Below are 20,694 nucleotides of genomic sequence, written 5' to 3'. Positions count from 1 at the left end.
GCCAGTTCAAACATGCCCTTTGACCAGCCAAATTAGGGTCTTAAATCGGAGTTTGGGAGTCATGAATTGATTGAGTAGAAAGAAATGCTCTTGAAGGGCAGATAAGGTCTGTATAGCCGTCATGAAATCAAGTTTTTTTAAATGCCCTGCTCTTTAAATTAAAATAAAAGGCTGTCGCAGTCATTAAGAGTTAAACAAAAAAACTCTGCTGGGCTGTTTGGTTAGAAAAATAGAGCATCTGTTTATATTGTTTCATTCAAGCTCCTTGTTGACATTTCCCCAAGGAAATTATGTCATCAGGAAAGCTTGGCTGAGTTTCAAAAGTTATAATTATCCCAGCAGGGGTTCTGAGGTCAGTGTTCGGCTGACAGCTTAAAGAGTCTATTAAAGGGTTATCTGCCTTTTATGTGTCGACTGAATAGAAGTTTTTTTGCTTTTAATAAGAGATTAACCATTGAGGAGAATGAAAATGAGAATTAAATTGTGACTGGGTGTGCCTTTTTTCATGATCATGTGCAGGAAAGAGAACTGTATTAGATTGCTCGAAGTTTATTTTTTCTCATCTCTTGTGCTCTGCGTCCAGGGTTGGTGGACCTGTCTCTATCAAGCGCCCACCCGCCAATGTGAAAATCACATGTTTTATGGTGCTTTTTAACTAAGGCTGGTCCAGCCCTATGGCTCATGGTGTGGTCTTTGAATTCATGTCGGAATCAAGACAGCTTGACACAACTTACACTCCGCAAACATAACTTACTGAATATTCAAAAGAAGTTCTTAAAGTATGTGTAACTGTTATAAAACATGTTAACCATCCTGAGTTTCTGATTGAAAATATCATGCGCTTATACACAAAAGCCTTTAGTACTCCAGATATTAAGCTTCAAAAAATGACCTTTAACTTCTTTGCATATCTATTGCTTGTCATGGAAAATTCACTTGTATGATTACTTTAACCAAAATATATCTCCGCAACAAGTAAATCTAGATATTCTAAAAATATATCCAACATGGAGTATCTGGAATTCCTTCAACTATTGCTCTGAAATTTAAGTGGCATTTAAACACACATGATTATCTTGTGAAGTGAAATACTAACCGTTAAGTGATGAATTCTTCAGTCTGCACGAACGTTGAGTGGTTTGTGTTACAATTTTTTGAATATCATCTTGTTTCTGGACCGCAAAAGCCTTCAGCACCTTTTGTTACATCATCCTCACTGTTATCGACTGCCACTCTGCTTTTCATACTAACAAGTGGCTTCAAGATCTGTCTTTAATGTTTCACATGGGTATTTATATTCCAATCTTGTGCATTACATTGTAAAACGATTATTTTTTTTTTTAGCTTTTGCTATACATTTCAATCCTGAGTGCCAAAAAAGTTCAGTGCCGTCATCCCTAATTCTGCAAAACCTAAATATATGGACTCATTCAACAACCCCAAATGATGAAGAGTTACTTTATCACTTGGATGACAAAGTATGAAATAAAGAAAGATTAGGAGTTTTAACCCCATTTTGCAAATTGATTGCATTTTAAATGCTTACCTCAACCTATACACACACACTCACACTTACAAGAAGATAATCTTGAGCTATCCCAGAACTAGTTATTACACAATCTATGTAATCCCACTAGATTTATTTGTTGAGGTAAAACTGAAATTGAATGATACAATGGGTGAAGACTTAGGTGTGTTCGAAATTTGAAGGAATTTTGATAAGGAGAATAGGAATAGAGTAAATATTTCCTCTGGATGGAGAGTCAGGGGTTAGGGAGTCGTCAATTTAAATTTAAAGAAAGTGAAGAGAGAGGTCAGATGAAATTTTGTTATGTAGAGAGTGGTCGGAATGCTTTGGAACGGGGAATAGTTGATGCATAGACCAATGTGTCTTTTAAGGGAAAAGCAGATAAGCAAATGGAGCAGAGGAAGAGATACGGAGAGAGCAGGGCAGTGGGATTAAGGTTTGGATGGTTGACTGGCTTTCTTCTGTGTTAGAAGCTTTTATGATTAAACTAAGATCTGATTTTGAGAGTCTAGATCTCACGGCCTTAGAATTTGAAACTTAAATTACAAACAGTCTGACAACATGAATGGGACCTTGCTCACCACATCACTGAGAGGGCTGAACATGTACTGACACTAAAATCAGACATTGCACACATAGAAACTCAGCAAGGCTGTTAGACAACGGGGGAAAATTAGGAAGGAAGTCAGAACACTTAAGGGCAGGATTTTTACCTCGTTGGGTGGGCCCGGGAGCGGCTGTGAAACCACTGCCACCCGCCATTGGGCTCTGACCGCGATTTCACGCTGGTTGGCCAATTAATGGCCAGCCAGTGTAAATCAGGCGCTCAGAGCCTCAGCGCTGCCAGGATGCAGGGGGGCGTGGCGGGAGGAGCGAGGGCGCTGAAGTGTGCGCATGCGCGGCGAGTCCGCTCACTGAAAGCTCCCTGAAGGCACAGAGCTGCCTCAGGGAACTGAAGGTTTTTAACATTACAAATGAAGAGTTGAAAAATAAGGATAACATGTCCCCGCCCATGTGATACTGTCCCAGAAGCAGGGAGATGTTAAAAATGAGTTTTAAAAGTTTTTAAGTTTTTTAAAATCACTGGTCGAATTCTCACTCCGCCCGTGGATGAGGTTTCGCAAAAAAATGCGCAGGCCACTGGGCCTAAGCGCCCGCCCGCCAACCGAACAGTTCGACGGGCAGTGAAAAATCTGATTGTATTAATTGATTGAGGGCCTTAATAGACCTCTTAGCTGTTGGCTGGCGTGCTGCCACCTCTCGCACGTGCCCGCCGAGTGAAATATCGCAGGAGTGCGCGATGTCGTCGGGACACTTGCCCGATGGCACTATTTCACTCCCGTTCAGGTCGGGCACCGCCCGCCCGATGAGGGACAAATTCTGCCCCAAGAATAAAAGCAGTGAAGAAATTCAGTGAAGGATAGAGGGAAATATGTGAACCACTTAATGAGTGTTTTTGGAAACAGTATCTTGTGATTGAGTTTCTGTGGTGCAACAAAAATTGTACATGACTTTAAGATCATTGAGGCAGAAGAACTCAGACTCAAGTCTTTTTTTAAATACTTTTTTGCTTCTCTTTTGTCTTTCCCATCTGTCATGTGTTCCCTGGCACATAGATAGCTGGAGAACTCTTCAGTTAGACGCTGCCATGGATACAGGCATGAGAGTCGGGAAGGGTGACTGATTTTCTGACTTTTCTCCTTTCCTATGGAGACTGGAAAGTTCTTCCTGTTGGGAATCACAGCTCCAGGCCTGCATCCCAATTGGAGTGATGACACTCTGCCTCCACCTTGTCTGAATTCCTGGGCAGGATTTTTCAGTCGGCCTGCAGGGGTGGGCCCGACACGCCGACGCGTAAAGAGATGCGCGATGACATCAGGCAGCCCAACAGGCCGAGCGGCCTTCATGTTTTTTTTTAGGAAACCTCATCCCGCTTGTGGATGAGGTTTCCTAAACCTTTTATTAATTAAAATAAATAATTTTCCCACAAAATCAAAACGTGTCACATGAGGGGACACGTTTGATTAAATTTTTATTCCATTTGTTTAATAATTTCAAAAGCCCTTCAATCTCCCTGAGGCAGCCCCGTGCCTCGGAGGTTGATGTGCTCTTCCGCGCAAAAGAGCGCTGGCCCCGACCCTCTCTCCTCCCCCGGCCCGCACAGGTAGCGCTGTGCGCTATGGCTCGCGTCTTACGCTGGGCAGGCCTTAATTGGCCCGCCTGCGTAAAATGGCAGCGTGGAGCTGATCGCGGGCGGCGTTTCACCCTGCCACTGCCCGCCAAATGAAAAATTCTGGCCCATGTGCCAGTTTACACTCATGGCTAATAACCTGCAGATGTTTAATGGTTTTGAGAAAAAAAATATTTACGTATCACAGCATGGATTAAAATTACTTTGTTGAACTGTTCTACTCACATTTAACAGTTGGGTGATAAACGTTTTTCAATTCTATACCCTTTCAGTACCATTAATTGTCTCTGCTCCTGTATGTAACAACGTACTGGAATTTTAAATGATAAATAAGTTCCAGCAAACTTATTATTACCGATTCATTAGAGAATATACTAAAATATAAAATTCAACCTTGCGTGTAATGAGTTTAGTCTTGAGACTGCGGTGCCATATTCACCATTGGGCACTTCAGTGGAGGTTACAAATAGACACCAACAGTTCGTGACAGTGACACACATTAGCAGAGAAAACTTCAGTACTTAAGCCATTTTGATTAGATAAAGCCCATGTAGTTGCGACATTAACTTCCTCTGCAAGCCCTATAGCTGCAATTAAAACCTCCAAAGTGTTTCTGGTCAGCCTTTAGCCAGGTGATGCACTGTCATTTTCCTTTGCATCCTGATTGGGGCAGCCAAATTCAGTACAAAAGTAAAACCATTCCTGTCCTTCCGACTACTCTTATTCACTACTTAGGGAACCTGAGGCCCTTAACAAAACCAGATGTCAGTTATCAAAACTTTATAGGTATTTTGGACTTCAAAGACGAAAATCAAATGGGCTGTAAAAAGAGCATCAGGTGGGTTAGGTTGAAAGCAGGGCTTTTATATATGCTACTATTTAATTTTTCAATCCCCATGACCAAAATTTGTTCTGTTTAGTTTTTGATTCACCCTTGTTCAGACTGATCACTGTTCTCCTACCCAAATTGCAAGCGTTAAGACTTGGCTGCTAGCAGGTGTAAGGCAGTGATGTAGCCTGAATGCCCTCTGATATATTCCTGGATGGGGATGAGAAAAGTGCCTAGGTCTTTTCACTGTGCAGCCTTCTGGAGATCAACAGCTCCTCATTAGAGGATTACGTGCCAACATAACTAGGTGTCAGCCTTGGCTCAGTGGTAGCCTCGCCTCAGAGTCAGAAGGTAGTGAGTTCAGATTCTACTCTAGAGATGAGTGCACATAATCAAGGCTGACACTTCAAAGTTGCACTGCCAGAGGTGTAGCCTTTTGCATGTGGGATTAAACTAAGACACATGTTCTCTCAGGTGGACAAAAAAGATTCCATGATACTATTGATTCCATGATACTATTTCATTACAGAGCAGGGGCGTTCTCCTGATTCCTGTATTTATATTTAAAGAACAACAACAAAACAGGTTACATGCTCATTTATTTCATTGCTGTTTGTGGAACCTTGCTGTCTGTAAATTGGCTGCCACATTTTCCTACAATACAACAGAGATTACACTTCAAAACTACTTTATTCCCCATCTCCCTCTGTCTCTCGTGGTCTCATTACGAAATTGCCAAAATCTGGTTCACTAACGCACTGTGCACTTTGTCAGAAGTTTAACAGGTACTGCAAGAATAACATTATCACCATATAAACTGGAGTCTCTGCAGATAAAGGGGTACAGGCCAGAGCTTAATCTGCAACATCCCATAACCTCCTTCATATCTAATAGATTTATAACATATGTCAAATGTCAACGGTAAAATACCAGTTTGAAGATAACCTAACCTTAAACAACAAGCCTTAAGCCCTGAGGAAGACATTTACACCGATTAAAAAAGGAAAAGATCGTGATTCACAAGAATTTCTAATCAACTCAGCAAGTTAAGTCCAATTAGTGGCAAATATAGTAAATCAGATATTTGTTCTGACAGGAGAACTAACAGTTTGTAACTTAGTAAGTTGCCTTAAAAAAAAACCTTGACAACTTTTAATTTCAGTGATGAAAGACAATAAGCAATGCATTGACTGTGTCAGTGTGTACACTGCTGTTTTAACCAAAACTCATCCTAAAACTGAAGGGGGCTTCCGTTTCTCCGAGTTGGTGATCTGCTGATGAAAATAATGTTTCACAAGTTCAGTTAGATGTGCTGTCGATGTCTTGGAGTGTAGTGCATAGGAATCTTCCATTTCATTAAAATTTTAGGATGAGGAAATTACTTGGTGGGCGCTATTGTTTCTTGGACTATTGAGAACTATTTCACTCCGCATTGAAAAAGTTTAAGACCAATCCACGTGTAGCTTATTCGCTAATTGGCTACCTGTTATGCAACACCTCACTTATGCCTTTCTCGGTATAACAAAAAACACAACCTACCATTCTTCCGTTCAGTGAGAGGTGGTAGTGGTTGATCTGTCTGTAGAGATAGATCTTTCATTTCGGTAGTCATACAGTCACTCTTGGGGTTGCAAATTTCAGCGTTCTGATGACCTGGATCAGCATTCTGGTCCACACCCTCATTTTTGGTCACTCCATTCAACTTGCTAGGAGTGGTATTTGGTTCTTTTGATTGCTCCACTTTGAATTATTCGGCTCAACAAAATTCATTAAAATCAAGTCAGCCTGCAAAGTAAAATGCATGAAAAAATTATTGGGCAGTTCAGCATTTTCTTGTGGCAAACACACTGTCCCTTCCTTGTAAGAAGTCAACCTTATTATTCATGCTTAATTTATACAACAACCTTCGTGTTCCCCTATCGCTCCGCTATCCCATAAGCAACTCCAGGTTCTAAAGTGGACTGATGTGGCATAATTATACAACTCAGTATTCCAAATGTTAGTTAGGTAATGGAATATCAGACTGTCAAGTCAACAGCTAGACAGCTGGTAGAACAGAGGCAAGGCAGGTGGTGGGACTATTTCTTGACTCTGTTGTTTGCTTTGCTGCAGATGAAAATTCATTGAAATCTGTCACCTTATAAACAGTTATCTCTGCCTTATAAGGTACATAAACTATACTTTGGAACTCCATAATTCCTAGGCTAGGATTTGGTACAGGGTGAAGATAGGCAGGTGGATGGGAATTCTGCCTCCCCACAATTCTGTCAACGCAGTGGTCTTTCTGGTATTTATATATCTTGGTGTCTATTAGCAGTTTTTAAATCTTGGGACTAAATGCTTAAAGAGGGTCAAAAAACAGGTTGATTTTAAGTTAAATGCATCTACAAAATTTTATATTTCTCAGGATGCTGTTGGTATCAGGTATTGCTGCCATGCTCTGTGCATTTCTGAGCATTGAGGCAAAAGCTATGGTGCATCCTGTGATGCCTATGGCTTATATAACATTTGCAATTCATAGCAAATTATCATCCCTTGGAATTGTTTTGTCCCACTGGTTGACATATTTTATCCAATTTTATCTTTGCTGAAGCACAGTAGTAAAAAGGAAGCATGTTCTTCGCATCTGAAATTATTCCAACAGGAATCACAAATTAATCTTTTACAACCATGTTTCTTCTTGTTGCTCGTGGAACTGTTCTGCACTTTTTTTTTTGCTGCTCAGAATTAAATTCAAGCCCTAACTTCAACTTCAAGTCTGCCGACTTTGTTTGTAGGCTCAGTTATTGTGCACAGAGTCAATTTACAATTTCCACATAGCTTGATTACATTTTATTTGAAATGCCTGAACACATTTAAGAGGAGAGGAACGTGCCTCACTTCAAGATTTGTTGCCAACATATTAATTTACAGACTGTTCCAAGAGCAGGTCTTGTGCAGTCTCCAGCTATCCATAAATATTAACAATCCTGCATTCTCTATTTCTGTGCATTTTAAGGGCTCTATAATTAGTCCAGAAAACATATCTTTAGCATTTCTTCAAACTGATCTTATCCATTGCTTTCCATTGATTAATCTATTTCAATGTCTTGTTTTAACCTTTACCTCACCAGTTCTCTCTGCTTTCCTCCTGTCACATACTTCCTGCTGAAGCACGTGTCTGCACAGTTTTGTTAAAAGAATTTTGTGTTTTATGTGTCAGCTTATGTGCAATTTTGAACTAGTAATAAACTGTAGCTAGCACAGAAAAATTAAACATGCAAACAACTATTTCAATCCACCCTTCTTTTATTAAAAGAACAAGCCATTGTGAGTGTGGGCTAATGTAATATCTCCGAGGAGCAATGGGTTTCCCATGGTTGAGCTAATCAGAACCGAAAACTTGAGAAGCTTCCATCCTACCAACGAGCCAACTTTTACAGGCTTGAGCTCATTACAGTACGATGAGCAGTTCAACAAGAAGGTTGAAAAACATTGTTACAGTGTATTAAAAATCTCTGCAGATTTGTGTTTCCACTGAAGTTAAACAAGAAACTCCACTGAAGAGCTGCATGTTGCTCGTGAGGTGTCAGTTGGTCACCCATTATCTATAACATCGTAATATCCTGCCACTGTGTATGCCTCCAAATCAAGAATTTTATTTTAAATGAGTCTAACGTTCAGACATGGACACTTAATTAGCATCCATCTTAATCCTATTACAGTATTTTGTTATTTATCTGGCAGCAGCATTCATAGCAAACATAAAACTTTACCCAAAAAGCTTGTGTGTTGAATGGTCAGCCTCTGGCACCAAGACTTCCCTCTTTGTAATCCACCCTCTTACTCATGTATCCTATTTAATGCTAATCTGTTGTGCATTTGGCCAGCATAGGTATAATAAATCAATCTGTGATAAGATGAGATCATGTTTTATCATTTAAGAATGTTGTAACTTAACGCTGACAATTAGCTCTCAAGAGCCAACTATTTTCACGAGTACCTGCTGCAAAAGGAAAACATTGCACATTGCATAGTTACACAGTGAGAGAATTAATCCTAGTTGAAGATTATTAAAAATCTTGCTAATTCACAATCCCCTTTTAATCTTTGCCTGGTTTGATCTGTCAATATAAACTTCAGCCTGATTTACAGTGTCATCCCACCAATTAATCATAACTCTAACAGGCAACCCCAACAAATTCAAACAAAAACTTCATGGAATATATAGAAACAAACCCATGGCTTTCCACCATTTAGTTACATTTTTTTTTATTTGTTTCCACATAGTGAGTGCAAATGCCCAATTACTTATGAATTATTGTCTCAATCAACTCTTACATGCATCATGATCATTTTGAGACTGCTTGTTCTCTTGCTTCGTTACTGGTTGAGAAGATACAGCAGAGATGCCAGGTAGGAGGCTTAATGGTTCAGAGGAGGGGAGCGTTCAAGAATTTCTCAGTGTAAAGCTAATTTAAAAAACTTTTAGTAAGCACTGAAAAAGGAACAATTAGGCTAGGACAACTATAGAATGTTTTTCTCTTCCGTAACTAAATGTAGGTTTATCACTGTTTTTTCACTTCTTTAACCATGGTTTAAAATTAGCCCCGATTAATGGGATGGAAGCTTTCTCTGGCTGTTGGTGAAATGAGTTTGGATGGTCTCGATGCATGGACACAGATCCACAAAGGTTGTCCTTAGTTTGGCCAACTTGTTAAAGGAGACCACATGATGATGGCTGTCGTTGGAAATGCAAAAATATCATCCAGTTGTCAAATTTGGAGAAGTTTATGTACTTTTGATGCATGCCTAGAAATTTCTTCAATCGTGCAATAGACGTGTTCTTATTAGGTTGGGACTGAGTTGTCTTCCGAGGGCAAATTAGAGAATTCTCTGATACGTGTCTAAGTCACTCACCATCCTGACTTGGGAATATATCGCTGTTCCTTCACTGTTGCTGGGTCAAAATCCTGGAACTCCCTTCCTTACACTACTGTGGGTGTACCTACACCACATGGACTGCAGCGGTTCAAGAAGGCAGCTCACCACCACCTTTTCAAGGGCAACTAGGGATAGGCAATAAGTGCTGGCCCAGCCAGCGAAGCCCACATCCCGTGAATGAATAAAAAAAACATGATATATTTGGCCTGAATGTGCTTGATGCAGACACGTGTCCGAAATGAAAGAGTTCCATTCCCTATTGTTACCAATCTTCAGTGAACACATAATTGAGAAATGTAAAAAACATATACTTTTAATTAACTTAGACAAGAGGAACGTAGTACTATTGCATCCAATCCATGGCTGGTCAAGTGCTGAGCCTACTGAGATCTGTAGTTATTGAGAATTCACTGTGGTTTGGCACTAGCCCAGCCAACTATCGTAAAGAACATCACCGGAACTGGTGGACAATAGCTTGTATTCATAAATATCAAGGCATTTCTAAGCTGTTTTTTTTTTTGGTTTAGCCCAACGTTAGCCACTTTATCCCATGTGGTTATTCGGATGCACAAATCTCATCTCGAGAGGATATTGTAACTGCCACAGATTTTATCAGTCCAAGGTCTTTCTTTAGTGACTGCATTTTATTCCACCGCAAAACTTCACAGAAATATAATAGCAAAACACTGCTGACAAATAAAAATACCAGTACATTTTTATTAACACTGAGCTGCTCAAAAATGTAAGCAAGGAATCATGAAGTGTAGGTCTTGTCAATCTAGATTGATTAGTGTTGTGAGGTGGTTACTGGCATGGTAGATAGGTGAGAATCTATGGATATTGTCTGTATGGATTTCCAGAGAATTTAATACCGTTCTGCACAAGAGATTGTTAGCAAAAATGAAAGGGTACCAAATGGAGATAATCTTGCAGCATGCACTGATAGTTGGTTGGGAGGTAAGAGACAAAGAGTAGGGATAAAGAGAACATTCTTTAATTGGTAGGATGTGACAACTGATGCTCCACAGAGATCCGCACTAGGTCCTTAGCTTTTCACCATATATAGCAGAGACTTAGATAAATAAGTAGAATTGTAAATCCAAGTTTGCTGCTGACACTAGAGGCCTGATTTTCGTAGAGGGGGTAGGAAAATTGAATGGGGTTTGGAGTCAGCCCACACCTTCGGAGGCAGGTTGAGGCAGCAATGGACATGGACAGATGACCAGGCCGACAGACTAGAATGCCCACCTCCATTTACTGGTGCATTGGCCCCATTTTAATTCTGAATTTCAAACATTCAAACCCTCACCCCTTTTTCCACACCCACCCCCATGTCCGCATGCCCCTCATATCCCCATGCACCCTCCATACTTCCCAGGCGGCTTCAATAGCCACACACCCAGTATCCACAATGGGTAGACCTCAGGGTACCTTTGAAATGAACATTAAAAACATAAAAACTTCTAACAATTTAATCTCATTTAAACGCACCATACTGAAAAAAAAAATCTCCTTCAAAAAAGTTATTCCAAAAAAAAAACCTATCAAGCAGTTAATCTGCTGTAAAAACAAACGTCTATTTCACTAACTACATCAAAGACAGTTAATCCTTTAATAAGCTAATCTCTTAAAACCATCAATCCAAATGTCCATACAGCCCCCCTGCTGAGATAAGTGATTCTGGACCTTTTGGAACTCAGCAAAGCATTATTAATTACCAGCTTTTATAACAAATCATCTAGTTCACAGACAATGGAGCCTATTTCAATTGTAAAATGGCTAGATTTCTCTTAGGTTACACCAGATGGCCTGTAAATTAAAGCTGCCTGGAACTTTTTTTCCCTCTAACTGACAGCTGCTGAAGATTATTTACGTTTTAGAAGGTCTCTATGCATTTAAATCACTTCAGATTATTACACTAGAAATCACAATTGCTGCAGTAAAAACATATCTAATTTACACTACAGCATCTAACTATTGAAACTGAAAGAATAGTCTTTTTTTGTATTTCAAAGCCTGTCAATGAAAGAATCCAGGAGCAGGTGATTGGTTTTTTTGTTTTCCCTCTTAGATCTGAGGTTTCCCTGCTCACGACTCCTTTGAGAGGCTATGAACCACATTTATTTACTGAAAGGGCCTAACTCTATTAAAATTGCAGGAGGTTTAAGTTGCCCACCCTGCAATGAAGCCAGAAAGTGCAGGAGAGCTGGGTGCCGGCTCACGAAAATTTTCATAAGTGGGAATGGGGTTGGGAACCCTGAAATCGTCCCCTGGGGGTTGATCTGATTACACAAAAATCCAGGTCTATGTTAGAAGGGGCAGTAAATTATGGGTGCAGGAAATTAGAAGTTCTTTTTAAAATTCATTCATAGGATGTGTGGGCATCGCTGGCTAGGCCAGCATTTATTGTCCATCCCTAATTACCCAGAGGGCATTTTAAGAATCAACCACATTGCTGTGGGTCTGGAGTCAAATGTAGACCAGACTATTTAAGGGTGGCAGATTTCCTTCCCGAAAAGGGCATTAGTGAACCAGATGGGTTTTTGCAACATCATCATCAGACTTTTAATTCCAAATTTTTTATTGGATTCAAATTTCACCATGGTGGGAATCAAACCCGGGTGCCCAAAGAATTACCCTGGGTCTCTGGAATACTAGACCAGTGATAATACCACTATGCCACTGCCTCCCCATATGGGACAGTGTGAAATAATCCACTTTAGAGTCAAGAGAGACAAATTAGAATATTTTCTCATTGATGAGAGCCTAGGGGAACAGTGGAGGAGCGAAAAGTTTTTGGAGTCCAGGAACACAAGTCACAAAAAAGCAGGTACAAAATGTAACAAGAAAGATAAATGGAATTTTGGAATTTTCAGAATCTCAAGGTGGTTCAAATGCAAAGGCAAGGAATTGATGTTTTCATTGACAGGCCATCTGGTGTAGCCTAAAAGAAATCTAGCCACTTGTTTTACAATTAATATAGACTCCTTTGTCTGCGAGCTAGATGGTTTGTTGTAAAAACTGGTCATTAATAATGCTTTGCTGAGTTTCAAAAGGTCTAGAACCACTTGTATCAGCCCTCATCTGGAATACTGCCTTTTTGGCATCACACCTCAGGAAGGCCTTGAAAGGGGTATAGTGCAGATTCACCAGAATTATCCTAGGGGTTGAAGGATTGAATTGTGAGGGCGGGTATTATAAACTTGCCTTGTGTTCTCTTGAGTTTGGAAGGTTGAGGTGTGTTTTAATTGAGATGCCGAAGATGACAAAGGGATCGAATAGGGTAGACAGGGGGAAAATATCTCCTCTGGTGAGAGAACCTAGAACAAGTGGCCACAATCATAGAATCCTAACCCATTTGGGATTGAAGTCAGGAAACATTTTCTTCAGGCAAAAGCTGGTGGAAACCTGGCACCCTCTTCCCTGAAAAGCTGTGGATGCTGGGTCAATCAACATGTTCAAGTCTGTTATCAGCAGTATTTTATGATGTGAGGAAATCAAGAGATATGGGTCAAGGGTGGTTTTGAGCCATAGATAAGCCATGATTTAACTGAATGGCAGAACGATCCATTCAAGACAATGAATGGCCTAAAGATCCTATGTCTAACATATAGCTAATGTATTATTTCTTTATACTACCTCATTTCACAATCTTTGTGCATTTGTGACATTGATAAATTGTCCATTTAGCAAGAGTGAATTATATCATATCTTCTGTATTTACTGAGTTCAATTCATCATTACAGCGATTTCATCTTATTTAAATACTTTTGTCCTCAGGCTACACTTTCAATTGTTTCTTTATTCTACAGAAAGTATAATTTGACTCAACCAAAATAATTCAAACAGAAACTTATTAAAAAGCAGTTTTTAAGCGCTTGACATGTTGGAAAATAAATCATGAAACAAACTGATAGAGTAAGTATATTATTTAATTAAGCATAGATCCCAAAGCTTAATATAATTGAGACAGTTCTAGAATTGTTTTGCCTCAAAAATACAAGTAGCTCAGGAAAGAAAGGTCAAAGTTGCATTTATGTGGTGCCTTTCACATCCCCAGGACATCTCAAAAGTACTTCAGAGACAATTTGATACTTCCTCAAAGACAATTGCTGTTGTCATATAGGTATCTGCATTTGCCAATTTGTACATGGCAAATGCCAACAAATGTCAATGAGGTGAATGACTAGGTAACATGATTTTGTGGGGCTAGCTGAAGGATGAATGTTGGATAGGACGTTAGGAGAACCTTCTGCTCTTCTTCAAAAGAATTTGTAGGATATTTTGCATCCACCTGAACAGTTAGATGGGGGCATCAGTTTGAAATTTCATTTAAAATACCGCACCTCACCAATTCATCTTTCCTTCGCTGCTAGCCTAGATTATGTGGACCAGGCCTGTCACAGGTTTGAACCCACAGAATTGTAACTCAGGCGAGGCAGCGATCAATGAACCAGGTTAACACTTCAACTAATGATTTACAACTTCAATGGGAAATAAATGGCTGCTGTAGAAAAGTACATATTCAGATAAGAATTAAGTGCAAAAGATCTGCATTTAGCAAAAATGCTTTATGTAACAGGTTAAGTGAGTCTAGACAGGTAACTTCCTTTTGACTGAAACAATAAAATATAATAAGGGTTTCCAAGTTTATTTCATAATCCTCTGATAAGAACTACCGCCTTCTGTTATCTTACAAAACTTTGTATTTCTTTCTCCTCTAGACATGTGCAAATTGTTTGGATGTAAAATTGTCTAGACGAACTTCACCTGGCTAAATCATTGAAGAATTCCAAAGAGATCTCTGAGCCCACATCCCACAGGCGATCTTGCAGCACCTGTTGTATATCAAGGAGACAACTTTCCAATCCCAAAAGCCTCTTAATTCAATGCCAAGCTTTGCATCAACAGACTTATGCAGGAGAGCCAGGGCATCATGTTTTAAATTGCAGAACCTGCCAATTAGAGTTTTCCTACCTAAGTGAATTGGAATTGAAACATTTTGCATCAAATGTTTTCTTTCTTGGATGTGTACTTCTCGTATTCCACTTTTGTTTGACAATTTTTACGCTTCTCTCAAAAAGTTTTTGAACAGACTTACCACCAACTTCTTCACCTGCCTCCCAAAAAAAGTTTCTTGAAGTTGTGCAATGTTGGCATAAACACCTCCGTTCTAATGTGTGCACTGAGTCTGCATGAAAGCCCACGTATGCATTATAGATGTGACGCAGGTTAAAAAATATAAACCATTTCCCCCTGTTCTTTTGACATTTATTATGACATTAGACAGTTTGCAATACAACATTCACAACTCGCTGGTAATAGTGGTTGGGAGGATCTGGATAATTGCAAAGTAACCTTTAAAGTAAATTCTTGAAATACATTATTGTAGTAATTCATTATTTTCTGAGCTTCCAATGGGTTGAATAACTGCTGACAGCATGGAAATGTTGACTACAATAGGAAAAATATTGCAGGCACAAGAGTTAGAGTGAAGGTGAATTCTTTCCACCATGCCCGTCGTTTTTGTTAATACTTTATCAAGGTACAGAAACCAAATATTATTTTCTAGAAGGCATCAGCTGTTGTACACATGACAGAAACAATAAAATCAATTTTTCGAAGATTCAGGGAGATCATTAACTATACCACATTCTTTCAGCTATTTTTTCACTCCTTATTGTCCTCTTGCTTCCTTATTTTCTCTTTCCTTGGCCTATTTTCCTAGTTAATAAATCAAATCAAAGTAACATTCAAGGTTCCAATCTAAAGTAGGCTCCATTAATGCTTAGAGCTTTAACTTTGTTACTACCCTTCAATTCAGTGTAATTAATTATCAAATCACAGCAAATTGCATTCAGTTATTAATGCTATAGAGCCAAGAGAGAAATCAGGCAGGTTCTTCTGCTTTCAGCTCGGAGAAACTTAAAATTCCAGCATTCATAAGCTGTTAAGAAAGAAAGCCTAAATGAGAGGGAAGTGCACACCACATGAGATTGTTGGAAACCCCAGGGCACAATCTCCAGTAGGGTGTTTAGCATGGGAAATGAGTGTGCAGCACTCAACTGCTGGGATTGGACAAATAGCACACCACCATTACTGCTTCTAGAAAGAGCCACCAGACAATGTGTGGCGAGGATGGATACTTTGCCTCTCTCTGTGCCCACCAATATGATAATGGGAGTACAGAAAATCCTCTTGTATTATTTTTTCCAGTTGCTTTGTTACTTACCTTTTTTTTGCAGGAGTCTTCTAAGCTCAATGAATTTACAGATTCTAAATATTAATCTGAAATGATAAAATCAATGGGCAAAAAATAGATTGTATCTTAGCATTCGTTCCTAATGATTATATATTCAAAGAAACTTACAAAGCAAAATTATTAACCCAATTTTACATTGTAGCTGTTCAATTGCTGAACCGTGATTAAGAGCAAAGTTTTCAATTTTAAAGTCAAGCATTACCATTGTCCAGGACACATTTTGTGTCTCTGTCTAACTTTTACCAAACTCCCCAGTTTTGAGGCAGATCTCTCGAGAAACTGGTCAGACTGAGGCAGTGTAACTGAGCAGCTAATGAGGAGGTAAGAAAAAACTCAACAGGAACAATGAGCATCAAGGTCAGGAGAGCTAGAATGGAATGGGTTGGACAAGGAGGAAGGACAGGCGATGGGAGGATACTTGTAGGCAAATCTATTCTACTCAAGATGATCGCACCCAGACAAATCATGTTAAATTCAATTTCCTAGAAAAGCTACCATAAATTAGAAGGAATTATGTTAAATTATTTTTTATTTATGACATAAAATAGGACAATTCTACAAGCATGAATAGGAAGTGTTTTTAAGAAATATTTGCTAGCTTTTTGATAATTTCAAATAGCTGCCTGATTTCAAAGTGTTGAGCTTTTCAAAGGTATTAACCTTTACTTAATTTTTTAAAAATCAGGTTGGAACGAGTTTTCCAGACATTATGGGCTGAATTTTCTGTTTGGCGGGGGTGGGAGGGGGGGGTGGAGCGGTCGTGGACCCGATTGCCACCCGCTTTGGGGTCTGCGCCACCATTTTACGCTGGTGGGCCAATTAAGGCCCGCCCGCCGTAATGTGCGACTCCCGAGGATAGCGGGAGTGGGCGGGCGGCAGCGAGAGCGCATTGTCCGCCGGGTCCAATGGCGACCCAGCGGCCTGTTTATATGAAGGCCTGGCAGCCTTTGCAAGGCTGCTCACAATGTCAAGTGGAAGGACTCCCCAGAGGACTTCTGGCGAGCAGGCCAATCTGGAGGGTAGGGCAGTGGAGCAGGCCAGGCTGGAGGGTAGGGCGGGGGGCCAATGTGCCCCTTGTTTCTCGGATGATTATCTTGCTGCCCTCCTCGAGGAGGTGGCAGCACGGCAGGAGGTGTTGGTTCCCCAGGATGGGAGGAGGAGGCCCCCCCCACATGACAAAACGTGCCTGGGAGGAGGTGGCGGAGGTGGTGAGCTCCTGCGACATGGTGCGGCGCACCTGGACCCAGTGTCGCAAGCGCTTCAACGCTCTGGCAGGGTGAGTACCATGTTGGCATTGGTCATGTAACCCAGCAGATTACCTTACCCCTCTGCTACCCACACTCACCCAAGTCTGAGTGTAGGGATTGCAGTGAATCATTGACGGCATTTGTCCTTTGCTGGGTGGGCAAGCAGATATTGCCCATGCTGAGGTCAGCCTGAGAGGGTGATGAAGAGATGTGTATTGCCCCTGCAGCATGTGTTACACTGAGTCCCACAAGACTGGTTTGGGGGCAACCTGGAGGAGCTGCACCAAGGCGCTGTGTTTGAACTCCAGGACATGTCCAAGTCAGGATGATGAGATGCTGGGAGGGGAGCTTCAAGGTGGCAAGGCTTCGAACCATCTGCTGTGTTCTGCACTCCACGTGCTTGCGCCTCCTTGCTATGGAAGGATATACCGTGTGGTGCCCAATGTGATGTAGGCAGCATGTGGCCAAAGGGGGGGCGGGGGGGTGGGGAGCAGGCCTAGCATCTTTTGTGAGTGTTCGGCAGCAGCGGGGTGAGGAGGCTCTGGAGCCCTGATATGTCCCACTCTGGTTGGGGTGGGCTGTGCGCAAAGAGAGTCCATGTGCAATTTTCACTAATCAATGCTCGTCTCTCATTTTCAGTAAAAGAATGCTCATAACGCGGCAGAGCATGCAAGGGCTGGCGACGGCCAGGCACAGATCGCCATTCTTAGCCGCTTCGAGCAGGAGGCCCTGGATCTGGAGAGGCGCCATGTGCCAAGGTCCACTGGTGTCAGTGAGGCTGGGGTGCCACAGCCAGGTATTTATGCCCAACAGTGAGGTCAGCATTGTTCTCCCAACAGCCATAGCAGTGCTGAATGTTAATTGATTTAATTTTGCAACATGGCTTGACCATTGGTTATGGAAGAATGAGCACATAATGATCTGAGGGACAGGGATGCACATTGACATTGTCTCCACATTAACTGATCCACTGTCCTTGTTCTTCCTTTCAGCATCATCGGAGCAGGGCCAGGAGGAGGAGCAGCAGATGCCTCCTCTCACACCTGAGGGGCCTGAAGTTTCACCAGTGTCACACAATTTCTGCGAGGCACCAGCGCAGATACTAGCACCTCGGTGGGAATTCGAACATCGACTAATGTCCCGGGGCACAGTGGTGAGGGCACTTCACAGTTGCTGGAGGAGCTGGTAGGGACAGAGAATGCCCATGGCGCCAGCAGTCAGAGGGCTGCAGGGGACCAGGCACATGCTCAGTCGGTGCCTGATGATGAGCCTCTGGAGTCGTCCGCGATGCAGCAGGTGCAGGAAATGCGGCAGGGTGTGCGGGAGCATCTGGGGGAGATACATGAGGCTATGCTTGGCTTAGTCTCCGTGGTGGAGGAGTCTACACGGACGATTGCCGAAGCTATGAGCCTCATGTCCAAGTGCCATGCATTCTCCATGGAGAGAGTGGCGACTCTCGTGGAGAGGCTCCTCCAGGAGACCCATCAGGGCCTCCTGGGGATGCGCTCGGACCAGCAAGCCCTCACATCGGTATTGACCTCAGCTGGTCAGTGCCAGTGTGGGAGATGCTCTGGGCATCAAGTTTCCCAGCTCGGTGCCCATCCATCCACAGTGAGCAGGGAGGTCCGACGCGACCTCACGTCGGTGCAGCAGCTGCCTGGCGTCTCTCCGGGCACCTCTCAGAGTGCTCCAGATGAGGGCGGCAGCTCCTCCGCCCCTCTCCCAGTGACCATAGCATCCGGTGATGCTGCAACAACTGGGGAGGTGCCAGCTGTGGAACTGGCAGCTCCCTCCCAGGCGGGGCCAGCACAGGCTCCACAGGCCAGAGGACGATTGCCAAGGTCATCGAGGCCAACAGGACAGCAGAGTCAGCAGACTGTCTCAGATGCCACTCCGAGCGATGGGGCAGCACCAAGACGTAGCACCCAGAAACGAAAACATAAGGCACCTTAGGCACACCATGGGTTTTTCACTGGTGCTTTTGTGTTGGCCCTAGATGAGGTCCTAATGATTTGTTTTGTTGGGTAAGATTCTGCTCTTTTTTTTGGAATAGTTGGTTTGCTTGACAGAATAAATTCAGATATGTCACCATGGCTGAAAGTGCCTCTTTTCTTCTGCATATGTATGGTTTCCAAAACTGTATTGAGTGTTTGGTTGGACATTCAGCTTTATTAACAAGGCCCTTAGTGACTGTTGCTAACCTGGCAGATTTTGCACTTAGGTGTTAAGTATCGAGCTTACAGCCCAGGCTTGTCCTGGTGGTCCATCTGTGGTGTGCTAGCTGAAGGTTCGTTGGATTAAAGCCTCCCGGGTGTCCCTGCCTCCCTGGAGTATGCCTGGGTCAGCGTCGACCCCTCAGCATTCCCCTGTACGTGCTCATCCTTGGACTCACTGTTGACTCATCGTGTGCAGCCGCAGCCACTCTGTCTACATCTTCATCGTCCACTGCATCCTCCTTTTCCAGCGCAAGACTGTGGAGAGTGCAGCATGCTACCACTACCACCGAGACACGATCTGGGGGGTACTGGAGTGCGCCCCCTGAACAGTCCAGGCATCGGAAGCGCATCTTGAGAAGACCAATAACTCTCTCCACCACAGCCCTTGTGGAGGCGTGGTTCATATTGTACTGCTGCTCAGCTTCTGTTCTTGGATGGCGGAGAGACATCATGAGCCACCTTCTGAGGGGATAGCCCTTGTCACCCAGCAGCCATCCATCCAGTCGGGCTGGAGCACTGAAGAGCCCCGGCACCTGGGAGTGTCTGAGGATGTAGGCATCATGGGAGCTGCCTGGCACAGACTTGTAGAATCTGCATCCTGTGCTCACACACTATCTCCACGTTCATGGAGTGGAAGCCCTTCCTGTTGACAAAGGCACCGGGTTCACCTGCTGGCGCCTTGATGGCCACATGTGTACAGTCTGTTGCACCCTGGACACGGGGGAAGCCAGTAATGGCCGCGAAGCCTCTGGCTCACTGTGTCTGGCTTGTCTGGTCCCAGCGGAAGTGGATGAAGGTCAATGCATGCCTGAACAGAGCATATGTGACCTGCTTGACACAAGTGTGGACAGCTGATTGGGAGACACCGCAAAGATCACCCACCAACCCCTGGAAGGAGCCAGATGCATAGAAGTTGAGGGTAGCTGTGAGCTTCAGAGCCACTGGCATGGGGTGTCCACCCACTCAGTTAGCGGAGATCTCAGGCCCAATCATCTGACAGATATAGTTGACTGTCTCCCTTGAGAGTCGTAGCCTCCTTCGGCACTGCACCTCAGACATGTTGAGGTAGCTACTTCGCCGCTTGTACACCCTGGCAGCAGGATAATGGCGTCTTCTGCGGCCCCTTCCACCTTGGACTACCTCTTGGCCCTAGGCCCCTTGTGCCTGCGCCTGTACTCCCAAAGGTGACTTCCCTGGAGGATGAATGTGCACTCCTGGTCTCCTCCCCCTTCTAGCCCTCCCTTCCTCCTCAGAGGTGCTGCCTCCAGTGGACGGTTCTGTTCCCATTCCGAGGCTAAGGGAAGGCTTCCTGAAACCTGCAGACCCAGAAAAGATTACTCACTGCAGAGTGCTGACCTGAAGGTTAAGAGTCCAGAAAAAGCAGCTGGTATGCTGAAATACTGCAGATCACACAGGCAAGTTTCAAAAACTTTCAGAAATAAATGCTCGACAGTGCACACTCACGACCCCACTGAGCCCTCTTATCCCGCCCGTGGAT

General features: G+C 42.8%; 1 protein-coding gene across 2 annotated transcripts in view; it reads right to left on the bottom strand.

Annotated features, from left to right (window-relative positions):
• Positions 1-20,694, bottom strand: part of myocd (myocardin) — a 636,396-nt gene that overhangs the window by 239,942 nt on the left and 375,760 nt on the right. For both annotated transcript variants that reach the window (XM_078570714.1, XM_078570713.1), the window contains one exon: positions 6,088-6,333. In XM_078570714.1, the coding sequence (XP_078426840.1) occupies positions 6,088-6,160 (73 nt within the window). In that variant the 5' untranslated portion in view covers positions 6,161-6,333. The remainder of the gene's footprint in view (positions 1-6,087; positions 6,334-20,694) is intronic.

The sequence above is a fragment of the Cetorhinus maximus genome, chromosome 24 (genome assembly GCF_964194155.1).
Source record: "Cetorhinus maximus chromosome 24, sCetMax3.hap1.1, whole genome shotgun sequence".
NCBI classification, from domain to species: Eukaryota; Metazoa; Chordata; class Chondrichthyes; order Lamniformes; family Cetorhinidae; genus Cetorhinus; species Cetorhinus maximus.
Note: the sequence above shows the minus strand (reverse complement) of the source record. Positions and strands in the feature narration are given on the sequence as shown.